This window comes from Danio rerio, chromosome 20, assembly GCF_052040795.2.
Source record: "Danio rerio strain M-AB ecotype USA chromosome 20, GRCz13ab, whole genome shotgun sequence".
Classification (NCBI taxonomy): domain Eukaryota; kingdom Metazoa; phylum Chordata; class Actinopteri; order Cypriniformes; family Danionidae; genus Danio; species Danio rerio.
In genome coordinates, this window is record NC_141040.1 from 59,477,501 (window position 1) to 59,500,410 (window position 22,910).

At 40.8% G+C, this 22,910-nt stretch overlaps 1 protein-coding gene and 1 long non-coding RNA gene across 12 annotated transcripts in view; one reads left to right on the plus strand and one right to left on the minus strand.

The window, feature by feature from the left end:
• The window catches only part of pak5 (p21 protein (Cdc42/Rac)-activated kinase 5), an 83,943-nt gene extending 62,650 nt beyond the window's left edge, over nt 1-21,293 (plus strand). For 5 of the 9 annotated variants that reach the window (XM_087296538.1, XM_087296539.1, XM_087296540.1 and 2 more), the window contains 4 exons: nt 14,915-15,041; nt 15,159-15,284; nt 15,360-15,494; nt 17,508-18,193. In XM_087296538.1, coding sequence (XP_087152664.1) covers nt 14,915-15,041; nt 15,159-15,284; nt 15,360-15,494; nt 17,508-17,663 — 544 coding nt within the window. In that variant the 3' untranslated portion in view covers nt 17,664-18,193. 9 annotated transcript variants of the gene reach the window in all.
• LOC137488711 (uncharacterized) lies at nt 100-6,004 on the minus strand. 3 transcript variants are annotated; one of them, XR_015519003.1, is made up of 6 exons: nt 5,956-6,004; nt 4,625-4,658; nt 3,205-3,260; nt 2,965-3,111; nt 2,777-2,853; nt 100-1,455 (listed from the first exon to the last, which is right to left on the minus strand). It is a non-coding gene; the product is annotated as an uncharacterized LOC137488711 (long non-coding RNA). The 3 variants fall into 3 exon arrangements; XR_015519004.1 differs by lacking the exon at nt 5,956-6,004 and adding an exon at nt 5,269-5,409; XR_015519005.1 differs by lacking the exon at nt 5,956-6,004 and adding an exon at nt 5,256-5,409.
• Nucleotides 21,294-22,910: the final 1,617 nt, after the last annotated feature.

The window sequence follows — 22,910 nt, forward strand, 5'->3', positions numbered from 1 at the left end:
AACTAAAGAAACTACGTGCAATCGGTTTCCACATTTTCTTCAATTAAACTGAACATAAAATATGTAGTTCAACCTACAAGTAATGACATTATACAGGTCTTAAATGTAAACATTTTATTTGACAAAATTAGCAGAATTTCACAATACACTTGTGATATTTTAGTATCACAATACACTTGTACACAATACAGTTTTGTAAAAGCCTGTTGTACATGCTGTAATATACTGTAAACAGCAATACAGACAAAAAATATAATAAACATGTTCAACCCTAAAACACAAGTTTTCGAAAAGGTTTGAAAATCTATCAAAAAAACTTTAAATACTTGACACTTGGAAAAAAGATACTTGAATTAGTGTAATTAAACATGCCATTGCACCAGCACCTTAAACATGGCAGCATATAGACACTCACAGAGGAACAGATATTAAGCTTTAAAGCTAATTTGTTAGACTGTGTAGTTTAGATTTTCCTACAGAAAATATCACATTAGTGTGGTCAAAAGTATTGAGTTTGGTATCAATCAATACTGAAATATTAAAAATATCCATTTTCCACCAGCATTTGAGTGCTACTGAGCTCGTTCTTAAACACCATTGATTGGCCACTGTGTTCACATGCTCAACAGAAATGACTGTGATTGGCTGTGACTGTCATAGGTTTACCATTTTTCACTGAGTCCAAACAAAGTTACACAGACACTGAAGTGTTTCAAAGCCATGTCGATAGCTGATTTGTTTAGAAGCTAACATATAAGCTATCTGGTGATGAATCGACTGATCGACAGTGCTTTGAAGTTATCCAGTGTCTTTGTATCTTTGCACCTGGTGAACAGTGGTGAAGTGTGGTAAAAATAATGACCTTCAAAGCCAATCAGTCATATCTACTGAGCATGTGAACACAATGGCCAATCAGTTTTTGCAATGTTAGTGGGAAATGGATGGACTTTTTTTTTATTTATTTCAGTACCGATTTGTACCAAACTCAATACTTTTGACAACCCTATAAATCACAATACACTTTTTTGGTAAAAAAAAAAAAAAAGTGTTTTAAACACCAAAATGCTGCAGTCCTAAATGTAACACTGCAAACAGCAACATGTTAAAAAGCAACACTTTGTAATTAAACATGCCATTATATCTGAACCTTTAAACATAAAGCACAGCAGTATATAGGCGCTCGCCGAATAAAACACATTACGCTTCCCTCCCAGCAAAAGCAACACACGTTGAACAAATTCAAATGCATTGCTCAAAGTCTTTGGGTAGTCTGAATTCAGTGTGTAAATCAAAGCAAAAAAAGAAACATACTGCATGTGGCAAAGTCCATAACCACTTTTCCTTCCAGTATAAAGGCCCACATTGCATCCATAATGAGGTTCTTTAGACATCTTCACACACGACAGTCAGCAGGCCAACATCTTCTGCACTGAAGTCCGACTCTACAATTACATCCTATGAATAGAGAAAGAAAAATAAGTAAAGTTTGATATTCTAAATGGCACTAATAAAGCATGTAGTGGCCAGGAGACCAAAAGCAGAGGTGAAAAAAATACAATTCCTTGTGCTTAATTTAGTAACACTTTAGTAGGAACCAATTACCCTATTAACTAGTTGCTTATTAGCATGACTATTTGTGTTTATAGTACATTTTACATTCAAATGCTTCTTATAAGAAGGCCATGCTATGGTGCTCCTTCTTCAATGTAGACCAACACGATGGATTTGCCTGTACTGCTTCTACTAGGCTTGTCATGATAGTGGAATTTATTACCAATCCATATAGTAATTTTAAAAACATCCATTTCCTGCTAACATTTGAGCATTGTTGAGTGTCATTTCTGTTAAGCCTGTGAACAGAATGGCAAAACAGTGCTGTTTAAAAATGTGCTCAAAAGTGCTTAAAATGTTAGCAGGAAATTTGCTGCTTAAAATTGCAGCAGAGATTGGTACTAAATTCCAGTATCTTGAACATGATACTATTCTAAAGGAACAATACATTTTTTTAATTAAAGAAACACTGTAATGTAATAAAACAAACTGCAGTAAAAGTACTTTTAAAACATTTTCAAGAAATTAAATGCAAATGTGTGAGAGACCAATTGGTGCTACATAATCAATATAAATATTTTGTAGGGAAAACTTAATAAATTGGGAACCGATTCATGAATGCATTTGGTTTTGCTAGATTAAAGCAGTGAGTCAAGTTTGCATTATTTAGCACACTTTTTAAAAATGTATTAATAACTATTTTTTAATAAGAAAATTTATGTTTTAGTATGGCTTTTAGAACAAGGGTGCAGCCATCTACAATCCCACAGCAGGTGACTTCACAGGGTTGGTTATAATACGGAGCATCTTTGACTTTGTGGCTTTTAACACTATCTTTTTACATCTTAATCCAGCAGGTTCTTTCAACTGAAATTATATTTCTCTCAACATATTACATAGGTATTACACTTATTAAGATTTTTTTTTCAAGCTAATCTTCCTCCTTTTCAAAACAAGTGTGTTTAAAAATTAAAGAAATGCATTCATTACTTCACTGGCCTATGAAGCTAACTGACCCTGTGACGGCACAAGCTGCTGTATTTGCAACATAGCAATGCTCTTGCTCCAAAGGCCATAATATAACATCCCTCTTACTTTCAAATACTTACATTAAATGCATTTGTTTTATTTTTATAAAATTGAAAATTTTTATTAATAAGTGAAGTAAACTGGAATGACTGCTTCATTTCCAGTCTAAGAAAGCAGAAACAATAATACTACTTACAAAACACATCCTGAAAATTTCTTTAGACTCATCCCTCTAAAGGACTGAAAGACCCCGGAGAACTGCTGCCAGATGACCTTGAAAAAGTAAAGACAGGTAGACATGCATTATAGCCCAATGAAAACATCAAATGCAATTTATTGCAATCAAATGCAAATTATGATTCAAAGATGACGTCACAAAAATACCTTTGAATTAACATGTTGAAAATTTCTTCTAGTTTTCTTCTGCAATTTTCTCCTGTTTTTTTTTTTTATTTCAATCAAACGAGCAGTGTGTGTCCAATGCAGCGTAGAACTTGGATCTCACATTTCTTCCTGATATTCGATTGAATTCTGCAAAGATCCAATCAAAACATTATTAGTCATTAATAACATTCAAAAACACAAATTCACAAAATCACACAAAGTTTTGAAAAGAAAACAAACCTTCTGCAGCACTTGCATCAGCTGGTGTTTCCTCTATGACTTCCTTCTGGATGTCACTGTTTTGCACAAAAACGTAAAGTGTTATTGACATGGCTAAGCGAAATTCTAAAACAAAAAACAGAAATCAGAAACACATGCAATGATACAATGCAATGCCATTTAGCAACAGATGTTACACTTTAACATGACATAGTTAAATGTTCTTGAATAATAAAAGCTGCCAAATACTCCCGGCGCCTGTCATCAAAAGCATGAGCTATACTTGTCACCAAACAGTAATAAACACAACCCCCGATTAAATATAATCATGGCATTGTTGCTGGTGTGCCATACTTTTATGCGCATTAAAAGTGGAATAAATATTTGTCTCAATTGATGTCTTTAAAAGGACACTGAACTTTCTGACTAGGGTTGCACGGTTTACCGGTACTATGGTAGTATCGTGATACTATGGCTCCAAGATACTGGCGGTGCCACTGTAGTTTGTAAACGGTAGTATTGTCATTAACAGTCTGCCTACAATACATAATGCTGCATGTGAAAAAGTCACTAAAATACTTACACGATTCAGCAACAATAGATCATTGTATTTTAATAGTCTATGGAGCCTTCTAAGGTTGTAAAACTGTAGAATTTGCGCCTTTTATAGTAGCCTATTGCATATTTTGTGATGGTTCATTTTGAATCGGAATTCGTTTATTTCTGTTCCTGTCAATATGATATAATAGCTACAACAACCGTGACAATCTATTAAAAAGAATGACTCATAAAGTGAAATTTTGAATTACTTTGGATTCTTATCCGATAATAAGTGTGAAAAAAGTATGATAGATGAAAAACCCAAAAAAGCAACAGGAAACAATTTTTGACCACTTCATATAGCCAAGGTTTGTTGGAAAAATGCTCTTTTCTTTATGTATCTTTATTTTAATGTATTTTTTTTGCTGGAATGAATACATTTTAGGTGAAGAGATGTGCAAATACTTTTTTCAACAATAAGGGAATTATTTAAATTCAAGTAGGCCTATAATAACATATACAATATATTATTTCTGACATTTTTCTTTATTTCATGGATTTAAGTTATGAATTACAGTATTGCAATACTACTTGGTATCACCATACTTCAGCTGGTATAGTATTGTAACATAAATTAATGGTATCACAACACAACAACCCTATTTCTAACTAGTCCTCAGATGATTATTCAAATGGACAAAATATTCGGACTATTCTTGATCATGCAGTTCTTTGCTGAGAATTTTGTTAAATGTACTTTTAATGCATTAAACGATTTAAAATTACCCTGACACTCAGTATGGAGACAAGGTAACGTTAATAGAACAATTCATGAATATGTTCTATGGCTTGTGCGGTATTGTTCAAAAAGTTTTCTTTGATGTGTAAGTGCAAAACTTACATTTCCACTGCATATCAGCTCACAAACTGGTAGTCTGAAATAAAAAATAAATAAAGGGTATATAATGATATTACAAACCAAATATGCCACTCACAATACTCTAATGGTGTGCTACATTTTAAACAACCTTGTAATTGTTCAAATTTATTTGCCCTAAATTGTTAAAAATTAGTGAAACCTTCTTTAAAAATGCAAACTAACAGGTTTGGCAAAGCCTGTTTCTTTACAGAAAGTTTGCTTATAACAAAGGCTTGTTGATGCCTTTGTGTGATATTGAGCAAACAAAGGGATGTTTCTGTGCTTGGATGTACGAGTTATACCACTTTATCATTAACGTTATCCATCACACATATTCAGTCGCGTCTGGTCAGATTTATTTGTCATTACAGCAATACAAAACGCTAAATAACGTAACGGCAACACTGGAATAAACCTTCAAAACGGCATAAAGAAAAGACAAATAGCATATAAAACAAATAAATGAGTTAATTAAATATCTCTCGCATTTTCATAAGTTTAACTTTAAATTTCATAGGGATTGTTAGCATAAGCACACTTTTGCATCATGTGTAAATATGTATCTGCCTCATACAGTGACACGAATCGTAATCGCATCGAAATCCTAAATTACCTACGACACTCACGGGTCCATTTTGAGCTGAAACTGCTTTATAATGTTCTAAAAGCCTCGGCGGGTTAAAACTGCTGCTGCCCCGGCGATCATGGAGAAAAAAACGACTGGTCTGGTCATGAGCCGCTCGCTGACGCCGGACCGAATCACAGCTGATCTCCTCACCTGCTTCCTGCAGGTGATCTCATAAAAGTAAATCTTAAAAAAAAAAAAAAAAACACGCATATTTTCGTCACAACAAGCGCGACTAAAGTTCAGCGATAACTAACGTTACTGTATTTGTAATGCGGATAAATAGGTTTCGTTTTCTTTTTTAAAAATGTAGACCTACAGCTACAGTTTGTGTTAACTTTACATCTATTTGAACGGATCATTGCGCGCGCTCTTGCTCTCTCAGTGCATCATTTAAAATGGCGCGGCCCGCTCTTTTAGAGCATAACGCCCACTTTACAAATTACTACTAACTTTACAAATTATTAATAGTTATTAAAAAGGACTAAGCAGCTAAAAATAGCTTATCTAGTAAAGTAGACAGTAACTTATTGCAAATAACGTGCAGTGGTCAAAACGTTTAGTCACAACATCATGGGCTATTAATTAGTTCACAAAACAGCAAACAATTTCACAAAGTGCAGGAAATAAACAGATTACTGATACTATACAAATAAAATCAAAGTAGTAATTAAAACGAAAAGTTTACCTTGATTTACAGCAGTACATCTTCTCAATGTGAAATCCTGTCCTTCAATGGCGGTGCTGGGTGGCGGTTGGTTGTGACTCTGATGGGGGATGGGAAATCACCACCCAGTACGCATGCGTAACAGCATGGCTTAGCCCTTATAAGCAATTTTACTCAAATTACATTAGTTATGGGAACTTTATACCTTACTATGTCAGCAACACTAATGCATTTCTAGTAAACTCAACAATTAGCTTAAAATTAAGTAAACACACTAGAATTTTGATAGTAAGGAATACTATTCGCATTTACAGTAGTTTAGCGAGTGACAACAGAAAATAGAATAAAGAAGTAAAATAGATAATTAAATAAAATAAAGTAAAATAAATAATTAAACATGTAAAATAAGTGAATGAAGTCTCTGGAGATTCCTCAGAGGTGGAGTGGCTGGTTTGCTTACCCAGATAGTTCAGAAATAAACCACAGACACTGAAAAACTTTTCAATTGAACGAGTCCTCAGACATCTCAGGCTTTCAGTCTGTATTACCGAGGTCATGTCTGCAATCCACACTTGAAATGTAGGAGGTGAAGATGACTTCCAATGCTGGAGCAAAAGCCTTTTAGCCACAATCATACCTAAAGACAAAGACTGCTGGAGGCCATCTGGGAGATGAGAAACGTGTGGTGAATAACCCAAAATAGCAAGTTCTGCATCAGGTGTTAAAGATTTATGATAAGCTTTAAAGTGCTTTCACATCTGTAGTTCGCTTCTTTTGGTCCGCACCAAGTGCAATAATGATGCATTGTTGGATCTTCTGCCGTCTTTGGGTCGTTTTCACACCACACTGCTGGCTTTAGTCCGAACCAGTTGAAACGAACCAAATCTGACAAAATCCACATCTCTTATTGGTCAGATGTTGTTGAACATATTTCCTAAACTGCTTATTGATTGGTCAGAATTTACGTGCAGGAAAATGCCAGTGAACTCCCGCAGGTAAACAAAACCGGCAGACACAACATGTAGCTTTTTACCATGAAGGGACGACAGCGCTGACTGATTGTAAGCCTGCTTTATACATTTTGAGAATGAAGCGCGGCCGCAGCTGGAAAACAGTGTTTAATGCATCACTCGACACTTCAGGAGGAGCCGTGATTTCAGCTAAACTGCGACATGCTCATCTTGCGGAAATATTACCAACGATCCATCAGGTAAAGTTTCCCCTCTCTCTCTCTCTCTCTCTCTCTCTCTCTCTCTCTCTCTCTGTTGGTAAAGCGCTGTCAACAAATATTCTTCCTCCATATCCCATAATGCACAGCGCATCGGCCTACGGCAGCTGGATTAGTCCAAAACGCGCAGCACTTTTTGCGGTTGGACCTGTTTTAGTACGGATCATATTCTCACCACAAACGAACCGCTCCAGGGTTCGTTTGCAAGCGTACCGAGACCACCTCTTCAAGCAGGTCTCGGTACGCTTATTTGGTCCGCTTTTGGTGCGCACTCGAGTACGATTGCTGCATTCACACCTGCCCAAACCAACCGCACCAACAGGGGAAACAAACTCTAGTGCGATTCAATCCAACTAAATAAGACAGGTGTGAACGCACCATTAGAGTACCAATCAAGTATGTTTGACCAAAATGTAAATAACAAAGGACAAAACCAGAAAGCATGAACAGCCGTGTCTTCTGTCACTTTGCACCCGTCACATAATGGTGATGTGGAGGGAAAAATCATGTACAACTTGGCTTTAGTATGGTGTAACCGATGGATAACCTTAAATTGGACCAATTGAAGTCTACTGTTCACTGAACAGGACCGTATCATCTCCAGGCATTTATCCCATGTGTCTGCAGAAATCTCAGCCCCTAAATCTTTCTCCCAGGCAGCTTTGAACCTTTCAGTGGGAGCTGCACTACAGCTATCCAATAAACCAACACATTTAGAGACGAGACGAGATGTCTGGACTTTGGAGAGTCTAAAAAACATCAAAAAAAGCTTCTCAAGAGGTCTTTCCAAACTACCCAATTTAGACTGAATATAATGGTCGATTTGTACGTACCGGAAGAAATGTGTGGGGTAAATTTAAATTCTTTTAATTGATCAAAGGATGCCGATCTTCCATCCCCACACAGGCCTACAATAAAACTAAACCTTTTTCTCTCCAATTGGAGTAGATTTTGTCTGTTCAAGGGGGCAGACAATGGTTGTGACAGATTGGCGTGCAAACAGAGGTCTCCGGTGGAGACGAGACTTTTCTCCCCTGATTTAAAATGTGTTTTTAAGACAAAGTTTCATTTCTTCAGCAGTTCGGGCTTGTCTAGTTTGGAGAATACCATGGCTGCTGGAGAGGTGCCTACAGCTTGATCAGTCTCCATTTGTACCCAGCGGGGGTCTCAGGGGTTAGTTTAGCAGAGGTCCCTTCTATCCAATACATTAGAGTCCGCATGTTTGCAGCCCAGAGGTAATGCTTAAAAACTGGCATGCCCAAACCCCTACTGACTTGTGCCTCTGCAAATGAATTTCAGAGGTTGCAGGTGTCTTATAAATCCAAATGTAATAAAATATTACAGAATCTAAATCCTTGAAAAAAGTTAGAAAAACCGTGAGGTTTTGGCCGAGGTTAAGAAATCTACAGAGGGAAATCATTTTGATTAAGTTTATGCGCCCAATCATAGACAAAAGCCCCTTTCACACAGTGATACCGGTAAATATCCGGGAAAACTTCCGCAACGACTTTACCGGTATATTGAAAAAAGCGCTGTTCACACAGGCGAGGACGTTACGGAAATTTTCCGGAAAAGAGCATTCACACATCCATTCCAAAATACCGGTAAATTCTGACATCCTTCACCACAAATGAGCTTTAAACGGCTGCGCTTGTGTTTGTAAACATTTGACTAAATTAAAAACTCTGTGGATGATCAATATTGTGAACAACTTTCGCAGGATCACTTTCGCATGTCGAGATGTTCATAATATGTGCGTGTGCAGGCGCTCACAGGCTGTTTCACAGGCACACGCAAAGCTTGAAGGTAAACAACGGCTTATCATAAGCATCTCATCGATGATTATTTACACAGTTGGCATTAAGAAGAACATATAAATGTGATCTGACTAACTTCTAGCAGCTAAATGTGTCTGGAAAAATATTCAAAGAAATAGGCTTTTATTCTCATAAACCGCGCAGACGTGAATGCGTCTGACTGTTGTGATTGGCTAAAGCAGACGTCTCACGTCAGCAGGTTATAGACTTGTACGCGCTCTTTCCGGCAATCTTCCTTCTGCATTCACACAGCGCAGCATTCTGGCAAATTGCCGGTAATGTTACAACTTCTCTTTCCGGAAAATAACCAGAATGAATTTACCGGGATTTTCAAAAAGGACCTGTTCACACATACAACCTTTCCGGAAAATTGCAGGTAATTTTCCGGAAAGGTCTGTATGTGTGAAAGGGGCTAAAGGCTGTGGTTAGGCCAAGATAAACAAAGTGGTCCCTAACTATATTGAGTGGGAGATTCTCCAGAAAACCAGATTTATACGTGTCAGAGAGGGGCATAAAATCACTCTTTGACCAGTTGATGGTGTACCCTGATAACTGCCTGAATGACGTAATTAGGTCCAGAAGAGTGGGGACTGCCTTTTCACAATTCTGCAAGTATCATATGATGTTGTCAGTGTAAAGGCAAATGCGAGCTTCCCTATCTCCCACTGTCAGTCCTGTGATATTTTACGTCCTCTTATCATTACAGTCACAGGTTCCTTTGCAATAGCAAAGAGAGCAGGTGAGCGTGGACAACCTTGTTGTACTGAGCGATGCAAAGGGAACACTGATGACTTGTCAGCGTTAGATAAGACTGAACACACCGGTCCGGAGTATATTATTCAGACCCATGATATAAATGCCTCACCAAAACCAAACTTATGTAAAACAGCAAACATATAGAGCCAGTCCACCTGATCAAAAGCTTTCTGCGCATCTGAGGACAGAATAGCCGGGCTGGTGCCTCTTCATGGTTAGCATATGTAATGTTGAGAAGGGTCGCACGGTAAAAAAAGAAAAAGGACCAGAAATGAACCCGGTTGGATCACATTGTGCAGCTTATTGATGCTCCAGTTTTCATGATCTGCTGTTGATTCTGCTGTTTGTGTTGACGGTGTTTATTTGGTCACTTTTAGTCTCCTGCGGTCTGTTCTTCATACGTGGATTAGGTTGTTAAAGATTTGACATGATCCAGGATCGTTTCACTCTTCAAAACTGATCCGAGAGTTGTTATCAACACTGGTAGCTCAAACCTGGTCGGGAGCAGCTCATTTCATATGAACAGGATTAGATCGGCTCAGTTCAAGCAATGATGATATTTTCTCACAGTAGTAGTTATATACACTTGGGAAAATAGTACATTTTTGTTAACTATATATATAAATATAGTATAAAAAAAAAAAAAAAAAATATATATATATATATATATATATATATATATATATATATATATATATATATATATATATATATATATATATATATATATATACATACATATATATTAATAAAACTTATGCAATCTGCACTCCGAAATGAAAGTAAAAGACCACCTGGGGGTGCAAAGAGAAAACTTATTGATACGAATTTTTTAATTCGCTTTAGTACAATTAGTGTATGATAATAGAAATGCTCAATATGTGACTTTTTTAAAAGCAATAATAGATTTATGCAGTCATAAACATGTCTTGACAGTTAATATGACGCTGATTTGATGCTTCACAAAAGCTGCAGACGCCTTTACCAACATCAAAATCTTTTGTAAACATCCAGTTATTCTTTACACCGAAAAAATGGCTACTATAATACTATTATGGCTACTATATTAAGGAAAATCCGCTCTAACTGTAAAACTGAATAAACTGCTCTTGACACATGAGAGGGCCAATCATGCAGCCCACAAGATGTGAAGTTATTGCATGTCATATTTAACAAGCCGTTTACTGCTCATTTGATGTTATTTTGCTCTCATGGATAATTGAATATTAATCAGATGATGTCATCACGCTGCTGTGCCGTCAGCCAATCGCTGCATTGCTGATCATGATTTGGAGGATGGATAGATCTGTCCTTCACAACACACGCAGATCTCAGATCAGTTCATCCAGACATTTGAATCTGATTCAAGCATGAATTAGCATGTTATTACGTCACTTCTGTTTTTTTTACTTGGCTTGCCAAAAGTGGCCCACATATGCTTTAAATGAACTGGGCCACATTTGCCAAATCTTCTCTGGGCCACATTAGGCTCACAGCCGCAATAGCCAGAGTTTACTGTGCCGAATATTTGCCAAAAGTGGCCCACTTATGTCTTAAGATAACTGAGCCACATTTGCACTACACGTGTGAGCCACTTTGGGTTTAGACCCAGATTACCCTTAAATGACTATGCCACATTTTTGCCAGCTGTGGCCCACATCATTTGTCCTCCATCATTTGGGCCAAATTGATCATTTTCCACATGGGCCACATTAGGCTCACATTCAGATTACATTTTGCCATCAGTGCTAAATCCTTGCCTTAAATGGCCCATATATGAATGTGAATCTTTGACTCCCCTTGGTGGGCCACTTCAGGCTCACGTTCATTTTGTCTGGGCTGAAGGAAGAGCACCAGTGCCGCATAACTGCCTAAAGTGGCCCACATTCATATGCTATCTGGCTGAACTCAGATCAGTCAAGTATATCACAGCTTCAGGTGGAGTCTTATTGTGCATTTGTGTCCTGTTTATGCTTATTGAATTCAGTGTTTGAGTTTATTCTTATGTTTTTGCCCAAATACACTTAATACTGGACATTTCTGTACCACTCCTCTACAGGATTTCCATCCTTTCAGAATCAGCTGCGTGATGCTTCAGTTCAGATCGATGTGAGAAATGCTGACGGATAATTCAGGTGTTGATCACAGAAGGTATAAAGCAGTTCATGAAGGGTTAAAGTGGCAGTGTTGTTCACTGATGATGAACAGGATCTGCATTATATTTCAGTGTTTTCTGTTTTCCTTCACTGCTGAATCTCCATCTTTAACACACGATGCACTGCGACTGTGTGTGTGCGTGTGCGTGTGTGTGTGTGTGGCTTCAGTTTGAGACAGACGCGTCCTTCATGGATCCTCGTATGCTTTTTTAATCACACACACACGCACACACACACACACACACACACACACACACACACGCACACGCACACACAGACATTAGTGTTGAGGAGGAGCACATGGCTGCGTGTTCCCCTCCAGTGCAGCCGCAGCCGCAGGCAAGACAGATGAGAGCGCAGCCGACAGCTGGCCTTACCCACACACACACACACACACACACACACACACACACACACACACACACACGCACACACACACACACACACACACACATCAGGTTTGTTCGTTCAGACGGTGATCTGGACAGTCAATTCACCGTTATATCTACAGGAAGGTGGAGTCAATATCTGAGCGGTTGTTAATGTGTGTGGGACATGCTGAGCTGGTCAGGCAGGTACAATACGATGATGGAGACCCCTGGATAAGGAGAAACAGACGAACACCGCTGTATTTTTGCTCCAATTAGCAGAACTGAATTTTCTAGTAAAGGTGTAGTCATCCGAGCACTGTCGCCTCACAGTAAGAAGGTCGCTGGTTTGAGTCTCGGCTGGGTCAGTTGGTGTTTCTGTGTGGAGTTTGCATGTTCTCCCCGTGTTGGTGTGGGTTTCCTCCAGGTGATCCGATTTCCCCCACAGTCCAAACACATGCGCTATAGGGGAACTGATCAACTACACTGGCCGTAGTGTTTTAGTGTGTATGGGTGTTTCCCAGTGCTGGGTTGCAGCTGGAAGGACATCTGCTGTGGTAAACATATGCTGGAATAGTTGGTGGTTCATTCCACTGTGGCGACCCCTGTTGAATAAAGAGACTAAGCTGAAGGAGCGTGAATGAATGATTGTAGTCATCCACAAGCTGTAAATTCCGACACACAGATCAGATCAGGTTGAGAGGAGATGTAGAGTTGTGTATCATCAGCATAACAGTGGAAGCTAACTCCATGTTTTGTAATGATATCACCTAGCGGTAGCATATAAAGTGTAAAGAGTAAGGGACGCAGTACTGAGCCTTGGGGTCCGCCATGGTGTATTTCGATTGATATGAAGCCTCTTCATTTACTGACTGGAGAACCAAGCCAACGCCGCTCCAGTCATTTATCACTCACTCACTTTATTTAGGTTTAGTCTCTGGTTTATCAAGGGTTGCCACAGCGGAATGAACCAGCAATCATTTTTTACATGTTTTACACAGAGGATGCCGTTCCAGCCGCAACTCAGTACACAAACACATGAACCCCAGTGCTGCCGCAGTGATCTCGAATAAACTGAGACAGCAGAGCATCATCTTCAAGCCGATCAGGAGAATATCATGATCACCTGTGTAACAGAGATGCTTCCAGCATGAGCTGGTGTGAGCAGGTCATCGCTGACTCTGATGAGTGCTGTTTTACTGCTGTGAAGTGCTGGAATCCTGCTTTTCGAGCAGATCTTGATTTTCTCTAAGAGCAAACATAATTGTTAGTTGCTCAGGGCTGCTGCAGAATCTGAATCCGTGATAAGTGATGCTTCTGCTTTAGAACAGCTGAAATTACTGCTGTACAAACACACACTGACAGCAGATGCATCTCAACACCAGCTCAAGCTGGACTTCTGTGCAGTCTCTCAATATAGAGGAGGATACGTCTATACACAGCCAGACCCATAAATGTTGGGACATCCACACAACTCCTACATCTTTGGCTCTATACAGCAACACAATGGATTATAAATGAAATGAGCTGTCAGCTTTAATCTGAGGAGATTTATATCCACATCAGGTGAACACTGTAGGAATTACAACAGTCTGCATATGTGCCTCCCACTTGTTAAGGGACCAATAGTACAGAATAATAATCAAAAATCTTATTAATACTTACAAAAATCTTTTTAATACTTGGTTCAAATGATGGTGGTGCTCGGCCAGGCTACTACAGCAACTGTCTTCCGTTCATGCATGTTCTTGGGGAATTTCTCCTTCAGTTTTGTCCTCAGCAAGTAAAATGCATGCTCAAATGGGTCAGATCAGGGGACTGAGAAACTCTTTGGTTGCTTTTGCAGTATGCTTTGGGTCATTCTCCATCTGCTCTGTGAAGCTCCATCCAGTGAGTTCTGAAGCATTTGGCTGAATATGAGCAGAGAATATTGCCTGACACACTTCAGAACTCATCCTGCTGCTTTATTCAGCCTCACATCATCAATAAACACAAGAGAAGCCGTTCACTGACAGCCATGCATGCCCACGCCATGACACGACCACCACCATGCTGCACTGCTGACGATCATGAGCAGCTCCTCTCCTCCTCCACACTCTTCTCTTCACATCACTTTGGTACACGTTGATCTCGATCTCCTCTGTCCAGAGGGTGTTGTTCCAGCACTGTGAAGACTATTTCAGAACTCTAATCTGGCTTTCCTGTGTTTGAGGCTCACCAATGGTTTACATCTTGTGGTGAACATCTTTGTTTTGTGTTTTCAGCCTAATGATGGCTTGCTGGACTGATAGTGTCAGCTCTTTGGACCTCATCTTGAGAGTTGACAGCAAGAGATTTCAAATGCAAACAGCACACTTGAAATAAACTCTTGGACACAGCTGGCCATGGAACAGCTAAGAAGCCAATTGTCCCATTACTTTTGGACCCTTAACAAGTGGGAGGCACATAAGCAAACTGTTGTAATTCCTACAGCGTTCACCTGATGTGGATGTAAACACCCTCAGATAAAGCTGAGTCTGCAGTTAAAGCACATCTTCCTTTCATTTCATATCCACTGTGTTGGTGAATAGAGACATAAATGTTAGAATTGTGTCGATGTCCGAATATTTATGGACGTCACTGTATAGAGGTAATTTATGATGTGTTTGTTGACAGGATGAATGAGGAACAGATCGCCACCGTGTGTCTGTCAGTCTTGAAGGCGCTCTCATATCTGCACACTCAGGGCGTCATTCACAGAGATATCAAGAGTGACTCCATCCTACTGACCAGTGACGGACGGGTACGTGAAGTCTTCATTTCATTCTGTTTTATCCTGATATATAAGTATTGACTCATTTATTACAGTGGTTGAACAGTTGAACTCATGCAGCCGTGATGTATGTGTTCTTTGCTCCAGATCAAACTTTCTGACTTCGGCTTCTGTGCTCAAGTGTCTAAAGAGGTTCCCAAGAGGAAGTCCTTAGTGGGGACGCCGTACTGGATGGCTCCGGAGGTCATCTCCAGGTTACCCTATGGCACTGAGGTACTCCAGTGTCCTTGACCTCTGACCTGTGACTTCTGACCTGTGCTGGTGAGTCTGACCAGTCTGTGTGTGCAGGTGGACATCTGGTCTCTGGGCATCATGGTGATAGAGATGGTGGATGGAGAACCACCGTACTTCAACGAGCCGCCACTGCAGGCCATGCGAAGAATACGAGACAACCTGCCACCCAGACTCAAGGAGTCTCACAAGGTGATGGGCCTTAACACACAACCATAACATCTTAGACCCAGTCAAAGTGACCCCTAATCACAATGACCCCTGACCCTAATCAATGACCTCAAAATCTTAGACAAAATTACCCCCCATTCCTAATCACAGTGACACTCCAATACTAATCACAATGTCTTCTTTAACATAATAAAAGTGACCCTCCTAACCCTAAAAACATTGACCTCCCTAACCCTGATCACAGTGACCCCCCTAACCCTAAAAAGAGTGACCCCCCTAACTTGAATAACAGTGGCCCCCTAACCCTGATCACAGTGACCCCCTTATCCTAATAACAGTGACCCTCCTAACCATAATAACAGTGACCCCCTAACCCTAATAACAGTGACCCCCTAACCCAAATAACAGTGACCCCCTAACCCTGATTACAGTGACCCCCCTAATCCAAATAACAGTGACCCTCCTAACCCTAATAACAGTGACCCCCTAATCCAAATAACAGTGACCCTCCAAACTCTAATAACAGTGACCCCCTAACCCTAATAACAGTGACCCCCTAACACTAATAACAGTGACCCCCTAACCCTGATTACAGTGACCCCCTAACCCTAATAACAGTGACCCCCTAACCCTAATAACAGTGACCCTCTAACACTAATAACAGTGACCCCCTAACCCTAATTACAGTGACCCCCTAATCCAAATAACAGTGACCCTCCTAACCCTAATAACAGTGACCCCCTAACACTAATAACAGTGACCCCCTAACCCTAATAACAGTGACCCCCTAACACTAATAACAGTGACCCCCAAACCCTAATAACAGTGACCCCCTAACACTAATAACAGTGACCCCCTAACCCTGATTACAGTGACCCCCCTAACCCTAATAACAGTGACCCCCTAACCCTGATTACAGTGACCCCCTAATCCAAATAACAGTGACCCTCCTAACCCTAATAACAGTGACCCCCTAACCCTAATAAGAGAGACCCCCCTAACCCTGATCACAGTGAACCCCAACTCTCATAACCTTGACCCCCCCCCCCATCCTAATAACAGGGAGCCCCCTAAAACTAATAATGACCCCCCAACCCTAATCACAATGACCCCCTTAACCATAATAACAAAGACCCCCTAACACCAAAAACAGTGAGCCCCTAACACTAATAACAGTGACTCCAACACTGATAACAATGATCCCCTAAACCCTAATAACAGTGACCCCCTAACACTAATATCAGTAAATCCTAACACTAACACTGACCCCCTAAACCCTAATAACAGTGACCCCCTAAACCCTGATAACAGTGACCCTCTAATCCCTAACAGTGGCCCCCTTAACCCTAATAACAGTGACCCCCTAACACTAATAACAGTGCGCCCCTAACACTAATAATAGTGACACTCTAAACCCTAATGACAGTGACGCTCTAACATTAATAACAGTGACCCCCTAAACCCAAATAACTGTGACCCTCTAAACCCTAATGACAGTGAACCTCTAACATTAATAAAAGTGACCCCCTAAACCCTAAGAACAGTGACCCCCTAACACCTGAACATGAGGCTTCATTCCTTCAGCACCTGAACAAACTTGATGTGTTTTGACTAGTATGATGTTTTGCAGTTTCAGCACATCGCCCCCTAGTGCTCAGGAGAGATGACATATGCCTAGTTTCTACTCAGAGCTTCTCTACACTTTGGTCCTGATAGGTCTCCTCAGATTAGGCTCATATCTTCAGTCTTTAGACCATATTGAGGAAGCCGTGTGCGTTTGATGCTCATAGATCAAACCCTTTTCATTGACTCCAGTGCATCTGAACACATGGCCTCAAACGTCTGTCATTATAGTCTCACGACGACAGCACAGCTTTATTTTGAACAGCTCCATCTACTGGTGACAGTGTCGCACCAATGACATGTGGCATTAATGAGTGTGTTTATGATGTTCTGCAGGTGTGAGAGCTGTCCTGCACCATCCTGTCTAACATTAGCCTGTGTGTGTGTGTGTGTGTGTGTGTCTGTGTGCAGGTGTCGTCGGTGTTGCGGGCGTTCCTGGAGCTGATGCTGGTGCGAGAGCCGTCCCAGCGGGCGTCAGCACTGGAGCTCCTGCAGAACCCCTTCCTGAAGCTGGCAGGACCCCCGGCCTGCATTGTCCCACTGATGCGGCACTACCGGCCCCGCTGACACACACACGCACATGCGCGCACACACACACACTCACTCATACTTACACACTCACCCTGTATTCTAGCTGTGCTGTAAGTGGCCTGTACAGTTTTGATAAGCTCCAGTATTTTGTGGTGGTGTTCTCCATGGTCAGACAGGCACACACACACACACACACACACACACACACACACACACAAACACACACACACACACACAAACACACACACACACACACACAAACACACACACACACACACACACACACACACACACACACACACACACACACACACACACACACACACACACACACACACACACACACACACACACACACACACACACACACACACACACACACACACACACACACACAGAGAGCTCCTGCTAATATGAATAATAATAATTTTTCCTACAGCGTGTGTGTTTGTGTGTGTGTGCGGATGGAGCCGTAGACACACAGAGGACTCTGATATATTTCTGTACTGTACATTTGTAGAGGCTGCCCCCCCCCCCATCCCGTTTATACACTCTTTGATTTCTGACTCTCAGTAGTGTGGCCTTCTTCATATCACACACACACACACACACACACACACACACACACACACACACACAGACACACTCATCCTCTTCCAGCAATACCTGATGTGTTCAGCATAATTACCTGAGCAGTCATGTGTGTGTGTGTGTGTGTGTGTGTGTGTGTGTCTATGTGTCTGTGTGTGTGTGTGTGTGTGTGTGGGTGTGTATGTGTGTCTTGCTGTGAGCATCTGAAGTGTAGAGATCAGCAGATCCGCTTCATGTTTGTACAGTGACCCACATCTGTGTGTCCAAGAACTGCTCAATAGACTACACACCGCAGTAGAGGTTGAGTGTACTGTAGCCTGTATACACACACACACACACACACACACACACACACACACACACACACACACACACACACACACACACACACACACACACACACACACACTTCCGAACAGGTCTAGTTGAAGGCCTCAGTTTGCAGTGGTGATTCTCTCAGTGCTGAATGTTGTGTCTCTGGGTTTTTACACTGGTGTCCGGAAGAAGGTGCAGTCAGACATGATGTGCTGTCATCAGGGCACAGGTCAGAAACATCAGACATCAGTCATCTGATATCAGTGATCAGACATCAGTGATCAGACATCAGTCATCAGACGTCAGTGATCAGACATCAGTGATCAAACATCAGTCATTAGACATCAGATTTCAGTGATCAGACATCAGTGATCAGACATCAGTCATCAGACGTCAGTCATCAGACATCAGTCATCAGACGTCAGTGATCAGACATCAGTGATCAAACATCAGTCATTAGACATCAGACGTCAGTGATCAGACATCAGTGATCAGACATCAGTCATCAGACGTCAGTCATCAGACATCAGTGATCAGACATCAGTCATCAGACGTCAGTCATCAGACATCAGTGATCAGACATCAGTGATCAAACATCAGTGATCAGACAGACATCAGTGATCAGACATCAGTCATCAGATGTCAGTGATCAGACATTAGTGATCAGACATCTGTCATCAGACATCAGTGATCAGACATCAGTGATCAGACAGACATCAGTGATCAGACATCAGTGATCAGACAGACATCAGTGATCAGACGACAGTGATCAGACATTAGTGATCAGACATCAGTCCTCACACATCAGTGATCAAACGTCAGTTATCAGACATACATCAGTGATCAGACAGATATCAGTGATCAGACCGGCATCAGTGTTCAGACTTCAGTGATCAGATGACAGTGATCAGACAGACATCAGTGATCAGACATCAGTGCTCAGATTTAAGTGATCAGACTTAAGTGATCAGACATCTGTGATCAGACATCAGTGATCAAACAGACATCAGTAATCAGACATCAGTGATCAGACAGATATCAGTGATTAGACATTAGAGATTGGACAGGCATAAGTGATCAGACATTAGTGATCAAACAGACATAAATGATCAGACGACAGTGATCAGACAAACATCAATAATCAGACATCAGTCATCAGACATCATTAATCAGATATCAGTAATCAGACATCAGTAATCAGACATCAGTGATCAGACGTCAGTGATCAGACATCAGTCATCAGACATCAGTGATCAGACGTCAGTGGTCAGACATCAGTGATCAGACGTCAGTGATCAGACATCAGTCATCAGACATCAGTGATCAGACGTCAGTGGTCAGATATCAGTGATCAGTCATCAGTGATCATACAGCAGACGTCAGTGATCAGACATCAGTCATCAGACATCAGTGATCAGACGTCAGTGATCAGACATCAGTCATCAGACATCAGTGATCAGATGTCAGTGGTCAGATATCAGTGATCAGACATTAGTGATCATACAGCAAACGTCAGTGATCAGACATCAGATATCAGTGATCAGACATCAGTGATCAAACATCAGTGATCAGAAAGACAGGGATCAGATGTCAGTGATCAGACATCATTGATCAGACGTCAGTGATCAGACGTCAGTGATCAGAGATCAATAATCAGACATCATTGATTAGACGTCAGTGATCAGACGTCAGTGATCAGACGTCAGTGATCAGACATCAATGATTAGACGTCAGTGAACAGACGTCAGTGAACAGACGTCAGTGATCAGACATCAGTCATTAAAACTGTTTAACATATAGGGGAATAACAGCTAATCAGCATCTAACAGGAGATTGACTGACTGTGCAGTTATTAAACACTGACTCATTCTCCGTCATCATCATTATATGAGCACCTCCCAGAGGAGCGAGCTCTGGATCAGCCTCTTGTGCAGCATCATCACCCTTATTAATCATATAAATGAACAACACACATCATCATCATCATCATCATCATCATCATCATCATCATCAGCAGCAGCAGAGGGTCTGCCAAACAGCAGAGGAAGCTCCCAGTAGATGATCAGATTGACTGCAGTGGATCATCATCAAGAAGACCTCTAAAATTGAGCTGATGGACAACACGCACACACACACACACACACACACAGTTCATTTGACTGAAGCGTTTCTGTATTTATACACATTACTGTCTTTATTTTGGGTGAAGCAGACTGAATCAGCGATGTTTAACTCCAGAGGACATGAGCTGAGCTGAAGCAGGACAATACTGACACTATACACTGTCAGAAGATCTGCTCATCAGCAGCTGCTGTGTGTATTAACGGTGGTGCACTGCATTATGGGGTGTTGATCTCTGCTCTGTCCACTTCTGCTGTTGATAATTCACCGCTACTCTTGAACAGAGTGACTTTACTGAGGTTTGAGATGACATCAGAGCTCATATGTAGAGGAATGCGTCTGTAGAAGAGTCAATGAGCTGCAGTTTACTACAGGAGTGCTGGAGCGTAATATACAACACCAACACACACACACAATACAGCACTGCACACTATTACACACGTGCAGAACACACACTATGCAGCTGATCAGGGTTAAAGACGCTGCAGGAGAGATCAACATCCCATAATGCAGTGCAGCAGCAGAGATACGGACACGGCTGCTGTGGAGATCTGCACAGCGCTTTGATGAATCCAGAGTTTGTTTTGTATCACATGTTTATAAACTGCCTCAGATGCTAATAAAGGCTTTGGTTTTGAAGACGACGTCTGGAGATCTGGAACACACACACACACACACACACACACACACACACACTTCATGCCCTCATAACACATCTATTCACTTAACATAGTCTCTCTTTTTTTTTTTTAATGAACAATTTTAAGTTGTGGGCATCACGGTGGCTCACACTGTGGCCTCACAGCAAGAAGGTCTCTGGTTTGAGTCTCGGCTGGGTCAGTTGGTGTTTCTATGTGGAGTTTGCATGTTCTCCCTGGGTTGGCGTGGGTTTCCTCCAGGTGATCCAGTCCCTTTATTAATCAGTAGTCGTAACAGCGGAATGAACCACCAACTTATCCAGCATATGTTTTACGCAGTGGATGCCCTTTCAGCTGCAACCCAACACTGGGAAACACCCATACACACTCATTCACACACACACTCATACACTACGGCCAGTGTAGTTGATCAGTTCCCCTATAGCGCATGTGTTTGGACTGTGGGGGAAACCGGAGCACCCGGAGGAAACCCACACCAACACGGGGAGAACATGCAAACTCCACACAGAAACACCAACTGACCCAGGACTCGAACCAGCGACCTTCATGCTGTGAGACCACAGCACTACTGCGCCATCATTACGCCATTTGGACATATTCAGTTTAGAAAATACAAGAAAACTGATGAACAGAAAATAAAGTTTATTAAACACACACACACACACACACACGCGTGCGCGCGCACAGATCATCATCATCCATCAGGAGGAGTAGTTCTTCTGTAATTGGGTGTCTGATCGATAAACCCTCGGCCGGAGACTCCAGCATTGATCTCCGCAGCGCAGCGCAGCTCATCTGTGGAAATCTTTACTGTTGGAGATGTTTCTGCTGTCCGGACGCTTCTCATCGATTTACACACGTCCAGATTCAAGATTCATTCTGACCAAAACACAAACCCGAGGAGCGTCACAGATCCTCCACCCGCTGTGTTCGATACTGCTTTATACACACACACACACACACACACGTCTTTCTATGATCACAAGGTTGTTCATTATAAAGCACAATCCAGACTTCATGTTTAGCACAACTCAAAGATTTCAGATTTTCAGTATTTTTTAAATCACAATTCAAAGTTATATTTAATCTTAACTCAGACTTTTTACTTTCATGGCAAATCAGATTTAATAATAATAATATAATAATATATATTTACTCGTAATTTAGACTTCATGGTTATCACTGTTTGTAATCGCTACACAGGCTTAATTTATGTTTCAATGCAGGCTTTTTTTTATTGCTATACTACACTATTACAGTATATTATACTATAACTCACAGCTTAAACTCAAAAATACCTTCATATTTTCATTTCATACTGATTTTATTCTGTTATTCTGTCTTAATAATTGCTATAACAATAACTTATTTTTTATTACAGCTCAGGCTTAATTTTATTCACAACTCAATCTTACTTTTTATCTCAACCCAAGCTTAATTTTGTTTTTATCTCAACTCAGGCTTAATTTTTATCTAAACACAAGATTATTTTTTATCTCAACTCAGGCTTGATTATTATTACAACTCAGGCTTAATCTTATCCGCAGCTCTGGCTTTATTTTTGTCTAAACTGAGGCTTAATTTTAATCACAACTAA